This window comes from Manis pentadactyla, chromosome 10 (genome assembly GCF_030020395.1).
Source record: "Manis pentadactyla isolate mManPen7 chromosome 10, mManPen7.hap1, whole genome shotgun sequence".
NCBI lineage: Eukaryota > Metazoa > Chordata > Mammalia > Pholidota > Manidae > Manis > Manis pentadactyla.
In genome coordinates this window covers 56,699,888-56,718,897 of record NC_080028.1, presented here as the reverse complement: position 1 = coordinate 56,718,897, position 19,010 = coordinate 56,699,888, and the positions used below count along the sequence as shown (strand labels likewise).

General features: G+C 38.0%; 1 protein-coding gene and 2 long non-coding RNA genes across 4 annotated transcripts in view; 1 reads left to right on the top strand and 2 right to left on the bottom strand.

Annotated features, from left to right (window-relative positions):
- The window catches only part of LOC130679095 (uncharacterized), a 173,400-nt gene that overhangs the window by 84,961 nt on the left and 69,429 nt on the right, over positions 1-19,010 (bottom strand). The window lies entirely within an intron of this gene.
- The window catches only part of LOC118917291 (uncharacterized), a 56,383-nt gene that overhangs the window by 16,923 nt on the left and 20,450 nt on the right, over positions 1-19,010 (bottom strand). The gene's annotated exons all lie outside the window — the stretch shown is intronic.
- C10H12orf56 (chromosome 10 C12orf56 homolog) overlaps positions 1-19,010 on the top strand; it is a 106,705-nt gene that overhangs the window by 75,109 nt on the left and 12,586 nt on the right. The window contains exons 6-8 of one of the 2 annotated variants that reach the window (XM_036894932.2): positions 445-589; positions 9,827-9,933; positions 10,537-10,623. In XM_036894932.2, the coding sequence (XP_036750827.2) occupies positions 445-589; positions 9,827-9,933; positions 10,537-10,623 (339 nt within the window). Of the gene's footprint in view, positions 1-444; positions 590-9,826; positions 9,934-9,982; positions 10,624-19,010 lie in introns of those variants that run through there. The other variant, XR_008992064.1, reaches the window with a different exon arrangement.

Genomic DNA, 19,010 nt, shown 5'->3' with positions numbered 1-19,010 from the left:
GTTACCTGTTATTTATGGCAAGGGATACTGCCTTTCCCTGTAAAGTAGTGACAAAGTTTTCTTTATGAACCTTTCTAAGCAGAAAAAAAAAAAAGTTAACTTAAAGAAAAACATTAATAATATTACATATGGTTCATGTATTATGGTAAATGGTATGTGAACAGTCTCTGAGCTAGACTATGAAAGAGGGATAGAAGTTTATCACAGACAGAATATTCGTCATTCAGATACAGCTTGAGTAAAGGTGCATGGGCACCAAGTATGTTTGCAGAGTAATAAATAACCTGATTTGGGGGGAGCAAAGTTCATTACTGATGAATTATAAAGTGACAAGTACAAAACTATATTAAAATTCCATTAGTAATAATGTAGTAATTGTTGATATTCCTCAATTCTGTTTCTTTTCATTTTTTTTACATGGAAAATTTTCTTGTGTTTCTCTAGATCTGAGGAGAAAATAAAGCATTTCAATCAACTTAAATCTGAACTTTTTCTTAAAGACAATACTTTGAGGAGGATACTTTGTTTAATTACAGAACTTAAAGTAGCAGCCCAGAAAAACTTCATTCTGAAAAGGCTTTTCTGGAAAGTAGGTGTTCTACTTTTAATCCTTAAAACTGGTTTCACCTGTTTATCAAATGTAGCTTGTTCAAGTATAAAGTAAACTATAAGTAAATGTCTTATATTCTGATGCTGTGTTTTAAAATGTTGGTAGAACTTAATGCAATTATGTCCTAGTGCTTGAAATGTGATGTGATCGATAATGTATACTTTTGTGTGCTGGAAGGGAGATGGGAAGAGAGGAGAGTGATAGCAAAAACATAGTAGCTCATGTGGGTTGGGCTGGCCGAGTCAAATAATTAGAAGGGAACTTTTGGCATGTGAGATCTATGAGTTAAACACTGTGATAAGAGAGTAGATGTCAACAAGTTTTACTGTACAGGTACCCCCACAATAAAAATATAATCTTACAAAATTACTTCTGAATGTAGGAATGTTTTATTTTTAAAACTGTGATTCCAGCATGGTTAAGGGGGGAGCCAAGTAAACATAATGTTCTGCATATAATTGTAGATTAATGATAACAACAACAACAACAAAAAACTGTGATTCCTTGGGAGTCAAGGCAACCTAGCTGTCACTCAGCAGTTACAGACTTGCTCTGTAAAACTTTACCTTTCAACTTCAGGTGAGGGTATTGAGAAGCCTTGGTGAGTACTGGTGTGGTACATAGATGCTCAGGGGAGGGGTGAGCCTGCCAGGGCTGAGGTCATGGTGATGGCTATATGCTGTATCCGGATTCTGACCAATATCCTCATACATGGTTACCACCATTTTACTGAGCAGTTGTGAAGTGCACAGCTCCCCAGCCATATAAGACAGTCCTGGTCAATCCTTAAGATTCTCTGTGCTTCACAGGTAGGATAACCAACCACCCTATTTTGCCCAGATGAACTGTAGCAGTTTACCTGGGACTGAGGAAGTTCCCAAGACATGGGACTTTCAGTGCAAAAGTTAGGACAGTCCCAAGAAAACTGGGATGGTTGATCACCCTAATTGGGGGGCATAATAGCTATATGGAACAGTCCCCAATATTGAGCCAGATAGGGTAGTATAGTGCTGCATAATCTAAAATGCTTGTACTGGTTAGAGCTTGTTAGGAATACATGATCCAAGTTTAACTCGAGAATTTCAGAAGATTGTGGAAGATACAGGAACAGGCATTGCAATGACCAACCAAGGTGATTATGAAGATGGAAATTTGTTCATGTAGGAAGACTAAAGAAAATGGTATTACCTCTCACCCAAATAAATCTCTCCACTCCATCCCACACATGGTACCAGTTTAATCTATAACTCATTATATGTGGCCTTGCTCACTCAAATGCCTATTATGGGTCTCTTTACTAGTTCAGTACAAACACTCGGGCTTGGCAGCTAAGGCTCTCCACCAATGGCCTCTATCAGAGCCCAAAGTTGAACAGGCATGGCCTTTATTTTACCAGGGCAGGTTATCAGGAAGGGGCCAGCATTTGCATAGGGCAGGCACTGGAGAACGAATCCAGCTGTAGGTGCTCACAGAGAAGGCCTACTGTCCACAGGTAAGAGTGACCTCTTCATAGAGGATGTGCAAAAATGAAGTATCAGGACATTTCAGCATGTGGGTTCATTAACCCAGATGTCTACACAGACATTTGGCACCAGGGAGAACTGCTTATTTAGGGTTTGAAAAAGGGTCTTCATGGAATGCAGGCAAGGATATAAAGATTGTCAAGAGTAAAGCCAGTAGCTGGGACAGGTCTGGCAAAGGACTCAGCACAGGCCCAAGGGAGAAGTCCACTTAGACAAACTAGGCATATGAGAGGACTGGATTTAAAGCAGATGTCTAGTAGGAGAATCGAAATACCACCTAAGGATTAGACTAGGAAGATGGTGTTGATGTTGAACACCAGTGTTGGTCTGGAGGTTAAGCCTCTCCAATCTTAAAATGGGCCAGATACAAGTGGCCTCGGGTGTGAAACAAAAGGATGCAGAGAAAAAAAAGAAAACTGGGCCTAACTTACTCAACCCACCACTTCAACACCCTCACCTCTTTCTTCTAGAAGTTCAGGCCATGTGGAATGGCTCAAACACCCTGTCCTTTCCTGCTCCTCTATGGCTTCCCCTGCTGCTTGCTTTCTCTAGGATACTCCTTCTGTTTTCTCCTGTTAAAATACTACCCAGTCATTCTTCAAGGCTTGGCTCAGATGCTATTCTTCTGCCTTTCCAGTCATTTTCAGAGGGATTTGGGTACCTTACCCTTTTTGATTTGTTATGGCACTTCTGTGCCATAGAACTTTCTTTGATGTTTTATAATCTGTATTGTTCATTAAAGTAGCCAGTAGCCACGTGTGGCTATTAAACACTTGAATGTGGCTGGTAATTAAGGAAGTGAAATTTTAATTTTTAAAAATTTTCATCAGTTTAAATTTAAATAGCCACACGCGGCCAGTAGCTACTGTATTGGGCAATGAATGCAGTTCCATGGCAACTGTCAGAGCACTTCCTCTTTAACCATTCAACAAACATATACTGCAGGCCTGTTCTGTGCTAAGCATGTTAACAGGAACATTAGAAACGCACACATGCTTAAGATACAGTTCCTACCCTCAAGAATTAGCACTTTGTCCCTTTTACTATAATTATTGGCACGTTTTTCTTATTTACCACAGTAACCTATAAGCGTCTTCAGGACAGGCATATATGTCTTCCTCATCTTTGTACTCTTCCTAAGGCCTACCACAATGCCATGTTTTCACCAGGTCCCACAGTCAATTCTTAGTGAACTGAAAATATATTTTCTCTTGTGAAAAATTAACCCGATCAAAATTCTAGGAATGAAACCTTTATGTTGTTTCGTACTTGAAAATACCGCAGCTGTTCTTTAATGTAATGTCCTTAGATGGACTAAAATAGGTCTTGAGCACTCAGCTGTCAGAAATGGAAAGCCAACGTGGATGGAGACGGAAGTAACAGGCCCGGGCAGTCTCCCTGTCTGGGGTCTTCCCACACCACAGTGGGGTATCTTGCGCCGCTCCCACCACCATGCCGTGGGGACCTCGGAGCCTTGTGCTCTCACCCTCCAATCCGCAGCCAAGATCTAGTCTCATGTTCACTTACCCAAAGTTAACATATAAAACTAATAAGAGTCAATATTTTTCCCCCTTATTTCAGGGGCTTTTTTACTTAAATGGCTACCATAGCCTTAAGCTTAGGCAGTGGTTTTCCAACTTTGTGCTGGACTCCTTGGAGAACATAACATGTGAAGCTCCCTTAGGAACCCACACTTGGGTGGGGAGATTAGAAGTATCTCTAAGTTTTGGTTCCTGTGAATGATGATGGAAAATTGGATATACAATAAATTTATATAAATAAAAAATTTCAAATACATACAAAACTATACACACACACACACACATATATATATGTAATTTCCCTTTTTAAAATCAGCTTTATGGGATATAATTTCTTTTGGGTAATCTTTCCTTATAATTTTATTACAAGCAAAATTTTAAATTGTGAGAATACTTTTTCATAGGTTGACAAAAACTGTAAGCTTTAGGAGTATAGACACCATGTCTGTCTGTCTGTCTGTTTTGCTCAAGACGTTATCTTATTACCTAGCATAGCACCTGCCACATAGCTGGCAACCAACAGTTATGTATTCAGAGAATGAATGAATGAATAGAGTTCTCTATTCATGTTCCTTCTTAACTCTATTCTTTCTCCATGAGGTTTCTTTTTTCTTCAACATTTTTTAAAATTGCGGTAAAATACACATAAGATAAAATTTACCACCTTAACCATTTTTAAGTATATGACTCAATGCTATTAAGTACATTACTTTGCTGTACAACCATCACCACCATCCAGCTCCAGAACTATTCATCTTGCAAAACTGAAACTTTATTCCCTAAACAATAATTTGCCATATCCTCCTCCTCCAGCCCCCGGCAACCATCATTCTTCTTTCTGCTTTTATGAATTTAACTACTCTAAGTATGTCATGTAAGTGGAGTCACCCAGTGTTTGTCTTTTTGTGACTGGCTTACTTCATTTAGCATAATGTCTTCTGGGTTCTTCAGTGTTGTAGCACATGTCAGAATTCTCCATGTACTCATATACCACATTTTACTTATCCATTCATTCACTGATAGACACTTGCGTTGCTTCCATGTTTCAATTCTTCTGGGGGTGTACCCAGAAGCGGGATTGCTGAAGCACACAGTAATTTAATTTTTATTTTTTTTAGGCATCTTTGTACTGTTTTTCACAGAAGCTATACCATTTTACGTACCCATCAACAGTGCACAAGGATTCCAGTTTCTCCAAATTCTTGTCAACATTTATTATTTTTTGATTTTTTTATTGGAGCCATCCTAATGGGTGTGAGGTGATATCTCATAGTTTTGATTTGCATTTCCCTAATGATCAGTGGTACTGAGCATTTTTTTCATGGACTTATCAGCCATATGTATATCTTTTTTTTTTTTTTTTTGTGGACATATGTTTTAATTTCTCTTGGGTAGATACCTAGGATTGAAATTTCAGGTCATCTGGTAAACTCTATTTTACCAGATGGACAAAGGGACTGCCAAACTGTTTTCCAAAGTGGCTGCACCATTTTACTTTTCTTATCAGCAATGTCTGAGGATTCCAATTTCTCCACAGCCTCACCAAAAATTGTTACTGTCCGCCTTTTTTTTTTTTTGGTATCATTAATCTATAGTTACATGAGGAACATTATGTTTATTAGACTCCCCCCATCACCAAATCCCCCCCACATACCCCATTACAGTCACTGTCCATCAGCGTAGTAAGATGCTGTAGAATCACTACTTGTCTTCTCTGTGTTGTACAGCCCTCCCCCTCCCCTCCCCCACATTATGTCTGCTAATAGTAATGCCCCCTTTCTTTTCTCCCCCCAACCTTATCCCTCCCTTCCCACCCATACCCCCCAGTTCCTTTCCCTTTGGTAACAGTCCATTCTTGGGTTCTGTGAGTCTGCTGCTGTTTTCTTCCTTCAGTTTTTTCTTTGTTTTTATACTCCACAGATGAGTGAAATCATTTGGTACTTGTCTTTCTCCGCCTGGCTTATTTCACTGAGCATAATACCCTCTCGCTCCATCCATGTTGTTGCAAATGGTAGGATTTGTTTTCTTCTTATGGCTGAATAATATTCCATTGTGTATATGTACCACATCTTCTTTATCCATTCATCTACTCATGGACACTTAGGTCGCTTCCATTTCTTGGCTATTGTAAATAGTACTGCGATAAACATAGGGGTGCATATGTCTTTTTCAAACTGGGCTGCTGCATTCTTAGGGTAAATTCCTAGAAGTGGAATTCCTGGGTCAAATGGTATTTCTATTTTGAGCTTTTTGAGGAACCTCCATACAGCTTTCCACAATGGTTGAACTAATTTACATTCCCACCAGCAGTGTAGAAGGGTTCCCCTTTCTCCATATCCTCGCCAACATTTGTTGTTGTCTGTCTTTTGGATGGTGGCTATCCTAACTGGTGTGAGGTGATATCTCATTGTGGTTTTAATTTGCATTTCTCTGATGATTAGCGATGTGGAGCATCTTTTCATGTGCCTGTTGGCCATCTGAATTTCTTCTTTGGAGAAGTGTCTGTTCAGCCCCTCTGCCCATTTTTTAATTGGCTTTTTTTGCTTTTTGTTTGTTGAGGTGCATGAGCTCTTTGTATATTTTGGATGTCAACCTCTTATCAGATATGTCATTTATGAATATATTCTCCCATACTGTAGGATGCCATTTTGTTCTACTGATGGTGTCCTTTGCTGTACAGAAGCTTTTTAGTTTGATATAGTCCCACTTGTTCATTTTTGCTTTTGTTTCCATTGCCTGGGGAGATATGTTCATGAAGAAGTTGTTCATGTTTATATTCAAGAGATTTTTGCCTATGTTTTTTTCTAAGAGTTTTATGGTTTCATTACTTACATTCAGATCTTTGATCCATTTAGGGTTTACTTTTGTGCATGGGGTTAGACAATGATCCAGTTTCATTCTCTTACATGTAGCTGTCCTGTATATCTTCTTTGGAGAAATTATTGGGGGTATAATTTACATATAATAAATGCACCCATTTTAAGGGTACAGTTTGAAGCATTTTGACAAATACTTATACCTGTATAACCACTACCCAATTAAGATTTAGAATATTTTTGTCACCTCCAAAAGGGCTACCTCATGCCCTTTGGTAGTCACTTGCCTCCCATCTCTGGCCTCAAGCAACTAGTATACTTTCTGTCACTACAGATTAGTTTTGCCTGTTCTAGGATTACACCTACATGGAACTGTATACTGTGTACTCTTTTGTGTCCAGCTTCTTTAGGCATAATAATTTTGAGATTCTTTCACATTGTTGTGGGTAGGTGAAAGATATATATATATATATATATTTTTTTGTAGATAATTATTTTTTATTGAAGGGTAGTTGACACACAGTATTACATTACATTAGCTTCAGGTGTACAACATAGTGATTCAACATTTATATACATGACAATTCTAGGTACCAGCTATCACCATACCAAGCTGTTACAATATCTTGACTATATTCCTTATGCTATACATTACATCCCGGTTACTTATTTATTTTACCATTGGAAGTGTGTACTTTTTTTGTTTGTTTGTTTGTTTTTGTTGTTTGTGAGGGCCTCTCTCATATTTATTGATCAAATGGTTGTTAACAACAATAAAATTCTGTATAGGGGAGTCAATGCTCAATGCACAATCACTAATCCACCCCAAGCCTAATTTTCGTCAGTCTCCAATCTTCTGAGGCATAACAAACAAGTTCTTACATGGAGAACAAATTCTTACATGGTGAATAAGTTACACAGTGAACAGTACAAGGGCAGTCATTACAGAAACTTTTGATTTTGCTCATGCATTATGAACTATAAACAGTTCAAATATGAATATTCATTTGATTTTTATACTTGATTTATATGTGGATACCACATTTCTCTATTATTATTATTTTTAATAAAATGCTGAAGTGGTAGGTAGATACAAGATAAAGGTAGAAAACATAGTTTAGTGTTGTAAGAGAGCAAATGTAGATGATCAGGTGTGTGCCTGTAGACTATGTGTTAATCCAAGCTAGACAAGAGCAATAAAACATCCACGTATGCAGAAGATTTCTCTCAGAACGGGGGGGTGAGGTTCTAAGCCTCACCTCTGTTGATCCCCAATTTCTCACCTGATGACCCCCCTGCGACTGTGCCTGTCTTAGGTTGTTCCTCCCTTGAGGAATCTTACCCGTCTCTGGCTAACCAGTCATCTTCCGGGGCCATACAGGGAAATGTAAAGTTGGTAAGTGAGAGAGAAGCCTTATTGTTTGAAAAGGTTAGCTTTTTACTTCTTTGCATATTTATGCCCTGTGGCTTCTATGCCCAGCATTTGTCTTGAGGTGTCTTTACCACTTGGAAGAACTATGATACTCGGTAAATTCGATATGAGGCACGAATTCTATTTAAGGGTTGTAATTAGGAAGGAAGAAGAAAAGCTATAGAAGTAGCAGGCGGAAGAAAACATGGGAAGATTGATTATTTCTTTGACATATCTTCTTGTAGAGTAACTTCAGCATGTATAGGTTTTAAGCCACTACTAAAATTGCGCACACACATTAACATAATAGGAGTATAGTTACATAACCAAAGCATACCTGTAATTACCAGCCATCTCCAGTGAAACCAAGAAAACCAGTTAGGCACCTTAGGCATTTGTGAAAACTTTTCTATGATATGGTGGATATTTTCCAACTGAACTTGAACAGTCTGAGAGAAATCAGACAAATTAAAACAACCCATTCCTGGGGAATGTTCACATCCCTTATGTTCTTTTAACAGTAAATAGTCTGTAGTTGTAAGATTTTGGAGCGCTACAATTTGCACTTCTCTTAATTCTTGGTTAAGTTCCAACAGTCTAGATCCAGTCAAATTTGTTGTTTTACTGTATGCACAGGCCAGCTTAGATATCTCCTTCTTCATTCCCATGGCAAGTCCAGGAACTGGTGGGATGAGTGCATCTACAGCTGTAGCAGTGCGTGGATCTTTGTTGGGAAAGATATTTTAAGAGTGAAAATTCCTAAACCTTTGAAAAAGTGGGAGATCATAATAACTGATATTTATTAAGCACTTATGATATGCTAAGCACTGTTCAGGCTTTATAATACTATCTCATTTAATCCTGACATCAACCCTTGAGGTGACATTAACTCCATTTTAGAGATGAAGAAACTGAGTCACAGAGTGTATAAGTAATTTGTCAAATGTCATACAGATAACCCATGGCAAAGCTGCGACTTGAACTCAAAGAACCTGGCACTGGAGTCAGTGTGTAAAGTCACCACATTCACTTGTCAGGGTATTGGGTAAACCCCAACACTTCTGAGAGGGGCTGTTGTACATCCTGCTTCTCCTCCTGTAGTCCCCTTCTCCACCTGCCATCCTCAGCCTCTTTGCATTCCATTATCAGCTAAATAAGGGAATGCATAAACCTGTTTAAACAAAGTCTAAGTTGTTACTAGTATACAGAAGTCCTAGGGAAAAAAATGAATAGAGGAACAGAAAGAGAAGCAATTACATTATATTTCTCATTAGAACCAACTTGCCTGATTTCATGGGCCAGTGCTTATTTCACACTTAATTTATCTCCTAAGACTGGACAGGAACAAAAAAAAATTGGTTCTCCCACTCTTGAATAAATGTTTTATTTTGACAGAGATGGCAATCTGCAGTTCCACTATATTAACATAAGTATGAATATGATTGTGCTTCATCTTCATAGACTACACCAGAGCTGTACATTTGTTGTATTAGTAAACATTTTTAAATGGGCGCTTTTCTAGGCATTACTTCATTATATCCTCACAAAGGCCAAATTACTTTGGAAAGGCAGGAATTACAGTAGCTCCCATTTAATATATTATTCTAAGATGACTGAATGACTTCCTGAGATTACATACCTACTTCTGGATGATCTTCAATATTAATGGTCAAGCCAGGCCTAGAAGGCACCTCCCAGTGTCATCCCTAGGCTTTATCTCTAGCTCTGTTCACCAGAACAGTGGTGGTTTCCTGGTTATAAGTAAAAGTTCTTTTCAATGTAGGTTATAGTAGTATTAATAAGAGATATTATAATTCACTTCCTCCCTAACCAGAGAATAAATCATTTCTTCATTTTTATTATGTAAGGGTATAAAATTTTACTGATACCTTAATTATCATCTTCTTTCCTGCTTGCTTTCACAGAGCAGTGACCTTTTCTATTTCCTAGTGAACAAACTTCATGAGTACTTGCCAGAGTCAAAGGATAAGAATGCACTTCAAAATAAAAGTGAAAGGGCTGGTGAGCTAGTGTAAGTACTAACTGGATAATCATAGATACTTTTTCCCTATGGTGTTAAAGATAAATGGAAGGTTTTGGAGAAAATATATACTGTATTAATGATTAAGGGGATTTCAAGTTTTGCTTCACATAGATTTTTAAAAACACTCATTTGTTCTAATATTTAAAGAGAATATACAAGAAACTGATAATACGAGCTGCCCCAAAAGAAAAAAAATTGGATGTCTGGAGGAAACACATCTGTCACTCTATTTCCTTTTTCACCTTTGAAATTTTGAGCCTAATATTACCTACTTGAAAAATTATCAAAAATATTTTTAAAACAGTGTGGTCAAGATAAAAATTTTGGAAAAAACATAAGCACACACACAAAAACAATATGAAAATGACATCCAGCTATTTATTCATTCATTCAACAAAAACGTTTGAGTGCTTACTATGTAGCAATCACAGGGTAGGCATTTAACCCATGCTGATATACAGAATTTCCTTCTTGTACTTTTTTCTACATGGATATCTGAGTGCAAGTCTATCTAGGATTACTGACTTTGCGGAATTCTGCACTTGCAGTGAAATCATGCCACTTCTGTGCTTTTTTCTGTTTGTTATCTAGGGCATGCATTGAAATTATACAGACTCTGGGATTGATGTTCAGGGAAACAGAAACTGAGTCATCGCGCCTGAACACACTGGCAACTAAGTAAGGTCTTTTAGAAGACATTGGGACCTTGTAGTTATAACCCGTTAACTACTCTGTTGAGTGTCTTCCAAAACCCATAGCTCTCTAACTTCTCTCTTCCCTTGCAAGTATTTTAAACTGTTTGTCTCTCCACTTCCTTCTGTGATGAACAGATTAATTGGCAAATACTGAGAGACACTCCCGTCTTTCTGGATTAGTAAGGGCACAAAGATTTTCTTAGCATACTTTTATCTTTTGTCATTGTCTGGTGAACTTGAAAAAGACTGAATAAGCCATCACACATTAGAAGCCAGAAGGTCTGTATTAGAATTTTCCAGAGTACTCTTATACCCACATAACATAAAAGTTGCATTACAAAGGTAGGATTTATAGTATCTTCATTTCATATTATAATTGTGTGACCTTGGAGTGAATGATGTTGAAGGGCTCATTAACATACAGGGTAAGCTGTTATAATAAAGACTCTAAAGTGGCCCAGAGAACATCAAAATTTAACATCTTTCTCATGTAACAATCTAGAGTTGATAGTCATGCTTTCCTCTAGCCAGAAATCTAGGTTCTTTCCCTTTTGTGCTCTGCCATCTTTTATCACACTTGTCCTAACGATTAAAGCTGGCTGACTTTATTGACCTCATTAAGCCCTATGGGATGCAGGAAGAGAAGTAGAGGGCAAGCAAATTTCCTTTTTAAACAAGGCATGTAAGACTTTTGCTCATATTCTATTGGTAAGAACTTTAGGGATATGCCCATACATAGCTGCAAGAGAGGCTGGAAAATGTGTTTTCCAAGCTCTCTGTTAAAGGGCTCATGTGATTAGATCAGACCCACTCAGGATACTCCCCCTTTGATTAACTCAAGTCAGCTAACTAGGAACCTTAATACATATGCAAAATTTCTTCATCATTCTCTTCTATCATAACAGAATCACAAGACTGATCTCAGAAGCTGTATTATAATTATGCCACAATAACATAGATTGACTTAAGAGACTATCAGTTTGCCTATTGAAGTCTGTATTTTAAAATATTTTATAATACATTAAAAATTCTTTCATTGGAAATAATCTAAGCAATGAAAGCATTAAACTTTGGCACCATTTTTGAGGCTGTGAGGTTAATCCTATAAAGTCTTTATTTTTAGGAAGAAACTACCATTTAGATTAAAATTTCTTCTATTATTGGACTCATGGATTTTTTTTTTTTGTAGATAATTATTTTTTATTGAAGGGTAGTTGACACACAGTATTACATTACATTAGTTTCAGGTGTACAGCATAGTGATTCAATATTTATATACATGATAATTCTAGGTACCAGCTATCACCACACCAAGTTGTTACAATATTTTGACTATATTCCTTATGCTATACATTACATCCCAGTTACTTATTTATTTTACCATTGGAAGTGTGTACTTTTTTTGTTTGTTTGTTTGTCTGTGAGGGCATCTCTCATATTTATTGATCAAATGGTTGTTAACAACAATAAAATTCTGTATAGGGGAGTCAATGCTCAATGCACAATCATTAATCCACCCCAAGTCTAATTTTCGTCAGTCTCCAATCTTCTGAGGCATAACAAACAAGTTCTTACATGGAGAACAAATTCTTACATAGTGAATAAGTTACATAGTGAACAGTACAAGGGCAGTCATCACAGAAACTTTTGGTTTAGCTCATGCATTATGAACTATAAACAGTCAGTTCAAATATGAATACTCATTTGATTTTTATACTTGATTTATATGTGGATACCACACTTCTCTCTTTATTATTATTATTTTTAATAAAATGCTGAAGTGGTAGGTAGATACAAGATAAAGGTAGAAAACATAGTTTAGTGTTGTAAGAGAGCAAATGTAGATGATCAGATGTGTGCCTGTAGACTATCTGTTAATCCAAGCTAGACAAGGGCAATAAAACATCCACGTATGCAGAAGATTTCTCTCAGAACGGGGGGGGTGAGGTTCTAAGCCTCACCTCGGTTGATCCCCAATTTCTCACCTGATGACCCCCCTGTGACTGTGCCTGTCTTAGGTTGTACGTCCCTTGAGGAATCTTACCCGTCTCTGGCTAACCAGTCATCTTCCGGGGCCATACAGGGAAATGTTAAGTTGGTAAGTGAGAGAGAAGCCTTATTGTTTGAAATGGTTAGCTTTTTATTTCTTTGCATATTTATGCCCTGTGGCTTCTATGCCCAGCATTTGTCTTGAGGTATCTTTACCACTTGGAAGAATTATGATACTCGGTAAATTTGATATGAGGCACGAAATCTATTTAAGGGTTGTAATTAGGAAGGAAGAAGAAAAGCTATAGAAGTAGCAGGCGGAAGAAAACATGGGAAGATTGATTATTTCTTTGACATATCTTCTTGTAGAGTAACTTCAGCATGTATAGGTTTTAAGCTACTACTAAAATTGCACACACACATTAACATAATAGGAGTATAGTTACATAACCAAAGCATACCTGTAATTACCAGCCATCTCCAGTGAAACCAAGAAAACCAGTTAGGCACCTTAGGCATTTGTGAAAACTTACCTATGATATGGTGGATATTGTCCAACTGAACTTGAACAGTCTGAGAGAAATCAGACAAATTAAAACAACCCATTCCTGGGGAATGTTCAGATCCCTTATGTTCTTTTAACAGTAAATAGTCTGTGGTTGTAAGATTTTGGAGCGCTACAATTTGCACTTCTCCTAATTCTTGGTTGAGTTTCAACAGTATAGATCCAGTCAAATTTGTTGTTTTACTGTATGCACAGGCCAGCTTAGATATCTCCTTCATTCCCATGGCAAGTCCAGGAACTGGTGGGATGAGTGCATCTACAGCTGTAGCACTGCATGGATCTTTGTTGGGGTTTTTTGATGATCATCTTCTGGCATGAGTCTTCCAGAGAGTGCTGATGTTGGAAGTTCTCTTTCATATCATATCTTAGTTCATTTTCGGGGTACCCAATTAGGCTTTGATCCTCTGTATAAACACAAACAGATCCTTTGCCTACACTTTTATATGCCCTTTATACCCTTGTGTAGAACTCATTGGAGGTTACCACACAGGAACTTTTTTTTTTTTTTTTGTTATCACTAATCTACACGTACATGACGAATGTTATGTTTACTAGGCTCTCCCCTATACCAGCTCCCCCCTATAAACCTCTTTACAGTCGCTGTCCATCAGCATAGCAAAATGTTGTAGAATCACTACTTCCCTTCTCTGTGTTGTACAGCCCTCCCTTTTCTACTACCCCCCATGCATGCTAATCTTAATAACCGCCTACTTCTCCCCCCCTTATCCCTCCCTACCCACCCATACTCCCCAGTCCCTTTCCCTTTGGTACCTGTTAGTCCATTCTTGAGATCTGTGATTCTGCTGCTGTTTTGTTCGTTCAGTTTTTCCTTTGTTCTTATATTCCACAGATAAGTGAAATCATTTGGTATTTCTCTTTCTCTGCTTGGCTTGTTTCACTGAGCATAATACCCTCCAGCTCCATCCATGTTGCTGCAAATGGTTGGATTTGCCCTTTTCTTATGGCTGAGTAGTATTCCATTGCGTATATGTACCACCTCTTCTTTATCCATTCATCTATCGATGGACATTTAGATTGCTTCCAATTCTTGGCTATTGTAAACAGTGCTGCGATAAACATAGAGGTGCACTGATCTTTCTCATACTTGATTGCTGCATTCTTAGGGTAAATTCCTAGGAGTGCAATTCCTGGGTCAAATGGTAAGTCTGTTTTGAGCATTTTGAGGAACCTCCATACTGCTTTCCACAATGGTTGAACTAACTTACATTCCCACCAGCAGTGTAGGAGGGTTCCCCTTTCTCCACAGCCTCGCCAACATTTGTTGTTGTTTGTCTTTTGGATGGCAGCCATCCTTACTGGTGTGAGGTGATACCTCATTGTAGTTTTAATTTGCATTTCTCTAATAATTAGTGATGTGGAGCATCTTTTCATGTGTCTGTTGGCCATCTGTATTTCTTTTTTAGAGAACTGTCTGTTCAGTTCCTCTGCCCATTTTTTAATTGGGTTATTTGTTTTTTGTTTGTTGAGGCATGTGAGCTCTTTATATATTCTGGATGTCAAGCCTTTATCAGATGTGTCATTTTCAAAGATATTCTCCCATACTGTAGGGATCCTTTTTGTTCTATTGATGGTGTCTTTTGCTGTACAGAAGCTTTTCAGCTTAATATAGTCCCACTTATTCATTTTTGCTGTTGTTTTCCTTGCCCGGGGAGATATGTTCAAGAAGAGGTCACTCATGTTTATGTCTAAGAGGTTTTTGCCTATGTTTTCTTCCAAGAGTTTAATGGTTTCATGACTTACATTCAGATCTTTGATCCATTTTGAGTTTACTTTTGTATATGGGGTTAGACAATGGTCCAGTTTCATTCTCCTACATATAGCTGTCCAGTTTTGCCAGCACCATATGTTGAAGAGACTGTCATTTCGCCATTGAATGTCCATGGCTCCTTTATCAAATATTAATTGACCATATATGTCTGGGTTAATGTCTGGATTCTCTAGTCTGTTCCATTGGTCTGTGGCTCTGCTCTTGTGCCAGTACCAAATTGTCTTGATTACTATGGCTTTATAGTAGAGCTTGAAGTTGGGGAGTGAGATTCCCCCTACTTTATTCTTCTTTCTCAGGATTGCTTTGGCTATTCGGGGTCTTTGGTGTTTCCATATGAATTTTTGAATTATTTGATCCAGTTCATTGAAGAATGTTGCTGGTAGTTTCATAGGGATTGCATCAAATCTGTATATTGCTTTGGGCAGGATGGCCATTTTGACGATATTAATTCTTCCTAGCCACAAGCATGGGATGAGTTTCCATCTGTTAGTGTCCCCTTTAATTTCTCTTAAGAGTGACTTGTAGTTTTCAGAGTATAAGTCTTTCACTTCTTTGGTTAGGTTTACTCCTAGGTATTTTATTCTTTTTGATGCAATTGTGAATGGAGTTGTTTTCCTGATTTCTCTTTCTGTTGGTTCATTGTTAGTGTATAGGAAAGCCACAGATTTCTGTGCGTTGATTTTGTATCCTGCAACTTTGCTGTATTCCGATATCAGTTCTAGTAGTTTTTGGGTGGAGTCTTTAGGGTTTTTTATGTACAGTATCATGTCATCTGCAAATAGTGACAGTTTAACTTCTTCTTTACCAATCTGGATTCCTTGTATTTCTTTGTTTTGTCTGATTGCCATGGCTAGGACCTCCAGTACTATGTTAAATAACAGTGGAGAGAGTGGGCATCCCTGTCTAGTTCCCGATCTCAGAGGAAATGCTTTCAGCTTCTCGCTGTTCAATATAATGTTGGCTGTGGGTTTATCATAGATGGCCTTTATTATGTTGAGGTACTTGCCCTCTATTCCCATTTTGCTGAGAGTTTTTATCATGAATGGATGTTGAACTCTGTCAAATGCTTTTTCAGCATCTATGGAGATGATCATGTGGTTTTTGTCTTTCTTTTTGTTGATGTGGTGGATGATGTTGATGGATTTTCGAATGTTGTACCATCCTTGCATCCCTGGGATGAATCCCACTTGGTCATGGTCTATGATCCTTTTGATGTATTTTTGAATTCGGTTTGCTAATATTTTGTTGAGTATTTTTGTATCTACGTTCATCAGGGATATTGGTCTGTAGTTTTCTTTTTTAGTGGGGTCTTTGCCTGGTTTTGGTATTAGGGTGATGTTAGCTTCATAGAATGAGTTTGGGAGTATCCTCTCCTCCTCTATTTTTTGGAAAACTCTAAGGAAAATGGGTATTATGTCTTCCCTGTATGTCTGATAAAATTCCGAGGTAAATCCATCTGGCCCGGGGGTTTTGTTCTTTGGTAGTTTTTTGATTACCAATTCAATTTCGTTGCTGGTAATTGGTCTGTTTAGATTTTCTGTTTCTTTCTGGGTCAGTCTTGGAAGGTTGTATTTTTCTAGGAAGTTGTCCATTTCTCCTAGGTTTTCCAGCTTGTTAGCATATAGGTTTTCATAGTATTCTCTAATAATTCTTTGTATTTCCGTGGGGTCCGTCGTGATTTTTCCTTTCTCGTTTCTGATACTGTTGATTTGTGTTGATTCTCTTTTCTTCTTAATAAGTCTGGCTAGAGGCTTATCTATTTTGTTTATTTTCTCGAAGAACCAGCTCTTGGTTTCATTGATTTTTGCTATTGTTTTATTCTTCTCAATTTTATTTATTTCTTCTCTGATCTTTATTATGTCCCTCCTTCTGCTGACCTTAGGCCTCATTTGTTCTTCTTTTTCCAATTTCGATAATTGTGACATTAGACCATTCATTTGGGATTGTTCTTCCTTTTTAAAATACGCTTGGATTGCTATATACTTTCCTCTTAAGACTGCTTTTGCTGTGTCCCACAGAAGTTGGGGCTTAGTGTTGTTGTTGTCATTTGTTTCCATATATTGCTGGATCTCCATTTTGATTTGGTCATTGATCCATTTATTATTTAGGAGCAGTTTGTTGAGCCTCCATGTGTTTGTGAGCCTCTTTGCTTTCTTTGTACAGTTTATTTCTAGTTTTATGCCTTTGTGGTCTGAAAAGTTGGTTGGTAGGATTTCAATCTTTTGGAATTTTCTGAGGCTCTTTTTGTGGCCTAGTATGTGGTCTATTCTGGAGAATGTTCCATGTGCACTTGAGAAGAATGTATATCCTGTTGCTTTTGGATGTAGAGTTCTATAGATGTCTATTAGGTCCATCTGCTCTACTGTGTTGTTCAGTGCTTCCGTGTCCTTACTTATTTTCTGCCCGGTGGATCTATCCTTTGGGATGAGTGGTGTGTTGAAGTCTCCTAGAATGAATGCATTGCAGTCTATTTCCCCCTTTAGTTCTGTTAGTATTTGTTTCACGTATGCTGGTGCTCCTGTGTTGGGTGCATATATATTTAGAATGGTTATATCCTCTTGTTGGACTGAGCCCTTTATCATTATGTAGTGTCCTTCTTTATCTCTTGTTACTTTCTTTGTTTTGAAGTCTATTTTGTCTGATATTAGTACTGCAACCCCTGCTTTCTTCTCGCTGTTGTTTGCTTGAAATATGTTTTTCCATCCCTTGACTTTTAGTCTGTACATGTCTTTGGGTTTGAGGTGAGTTTCTTGTAAGCAGCATATAGATGGGTCTTGCTTTTTTATCCATTCTATTACTCTGTGTCTTTTGATTGGTGCATTCAGCCCATTAATATTTAGGGTGACTATTGAAAGATATGTACTTATTGCCATTGCAGGCTTTAAATTCGTGGTTACCAAAGGTTCAAGGTTAGCCTCTTTAGTATCTTACTGCCTAACTTAGCTCGCTTATTGAGCTGTTATATACACTGTCTGGAGATTCTTTTCTTCTCTCCCTTCTTATTCCTCCTCCTCGATTCTTCATATGTTGGGTGTTTTGTGCTGTGCTCTTTCTAGGAGTGCTCCCATCTAGAGCAGTCCCTGTAAGATGTTCTGTAGAGGTGGTTTGTGGGAGGCAAATTCCCTCAGCTTTTGTTTGTCTGGGAATTGTTTAATCCCACCATCATATTTGAATGATAGTCGTGCTGGATACAGTATCCTTGGTTCAAGGCCCTTCTGTTTCATTGTATTAAATATATCATGCCATTCTCTTCTGGCCTGTAGGGTTTCTGTTGAGAAGTCTGATGTTAGCCTGATGGGTTTTCCTTTATAGGTGACGTTTTTTTCTCTCTAGCTGCCTTTAAAACTCTTTCCTTGTCCTTGATCTTTGCCATTTTAATTATTATGTGTCTTGATGTTGTCCTCCTTGAATCCTTTCTGTTGGGGGTTCTGTGTATTTCCATGGTCTGTTCGATTATTTCCTCCCCCAGTTTGGGGAAGTTTTCAGCAATTATTTCTTCTAAGATACTTTCCATCTCTTTTCCTCTCTCTTCTTCTTCTGGAACCCCTATAATATGGATATTGTTCCTTTTGGATTGGTCACACAGTTCTCTTAATATTGTTTCATTCCTGGAGATCCTTTTGTCTCTCTCTATGTCAGCTTCTATGTGTTCCTGTTCTCTGGTTTCAATTCCATCAATGGCCTCTTGCATCCTATCCATTCTGCTTATAAACCCTTCCAGAGTTTGTTTCATTTCTGTAATCTCCTTTCTGGCATCTGTGATCTCCCTCCAGACTTTATCCCATATCTCTTGCGTATTTCTCTGCATCTCTGTCAGCATGTTTATGATTTTTATTTTGAATTCTTTGTCAGGAAGACTGGTTAGGTCTGTCCCCTTCTCTGGTGTTGTCTCTGTGATCTTTGTCTGCCTGTAGCTTTGCCTTTTCATGGTGATAGGAATAGTTTGCAGAGCTGGGACTAGTGACGGATGAAAGAACTTCCCTTCTTGTTGGTTTGTGGCCCTCCTCTCCGGGGAGAAGAGCGACCT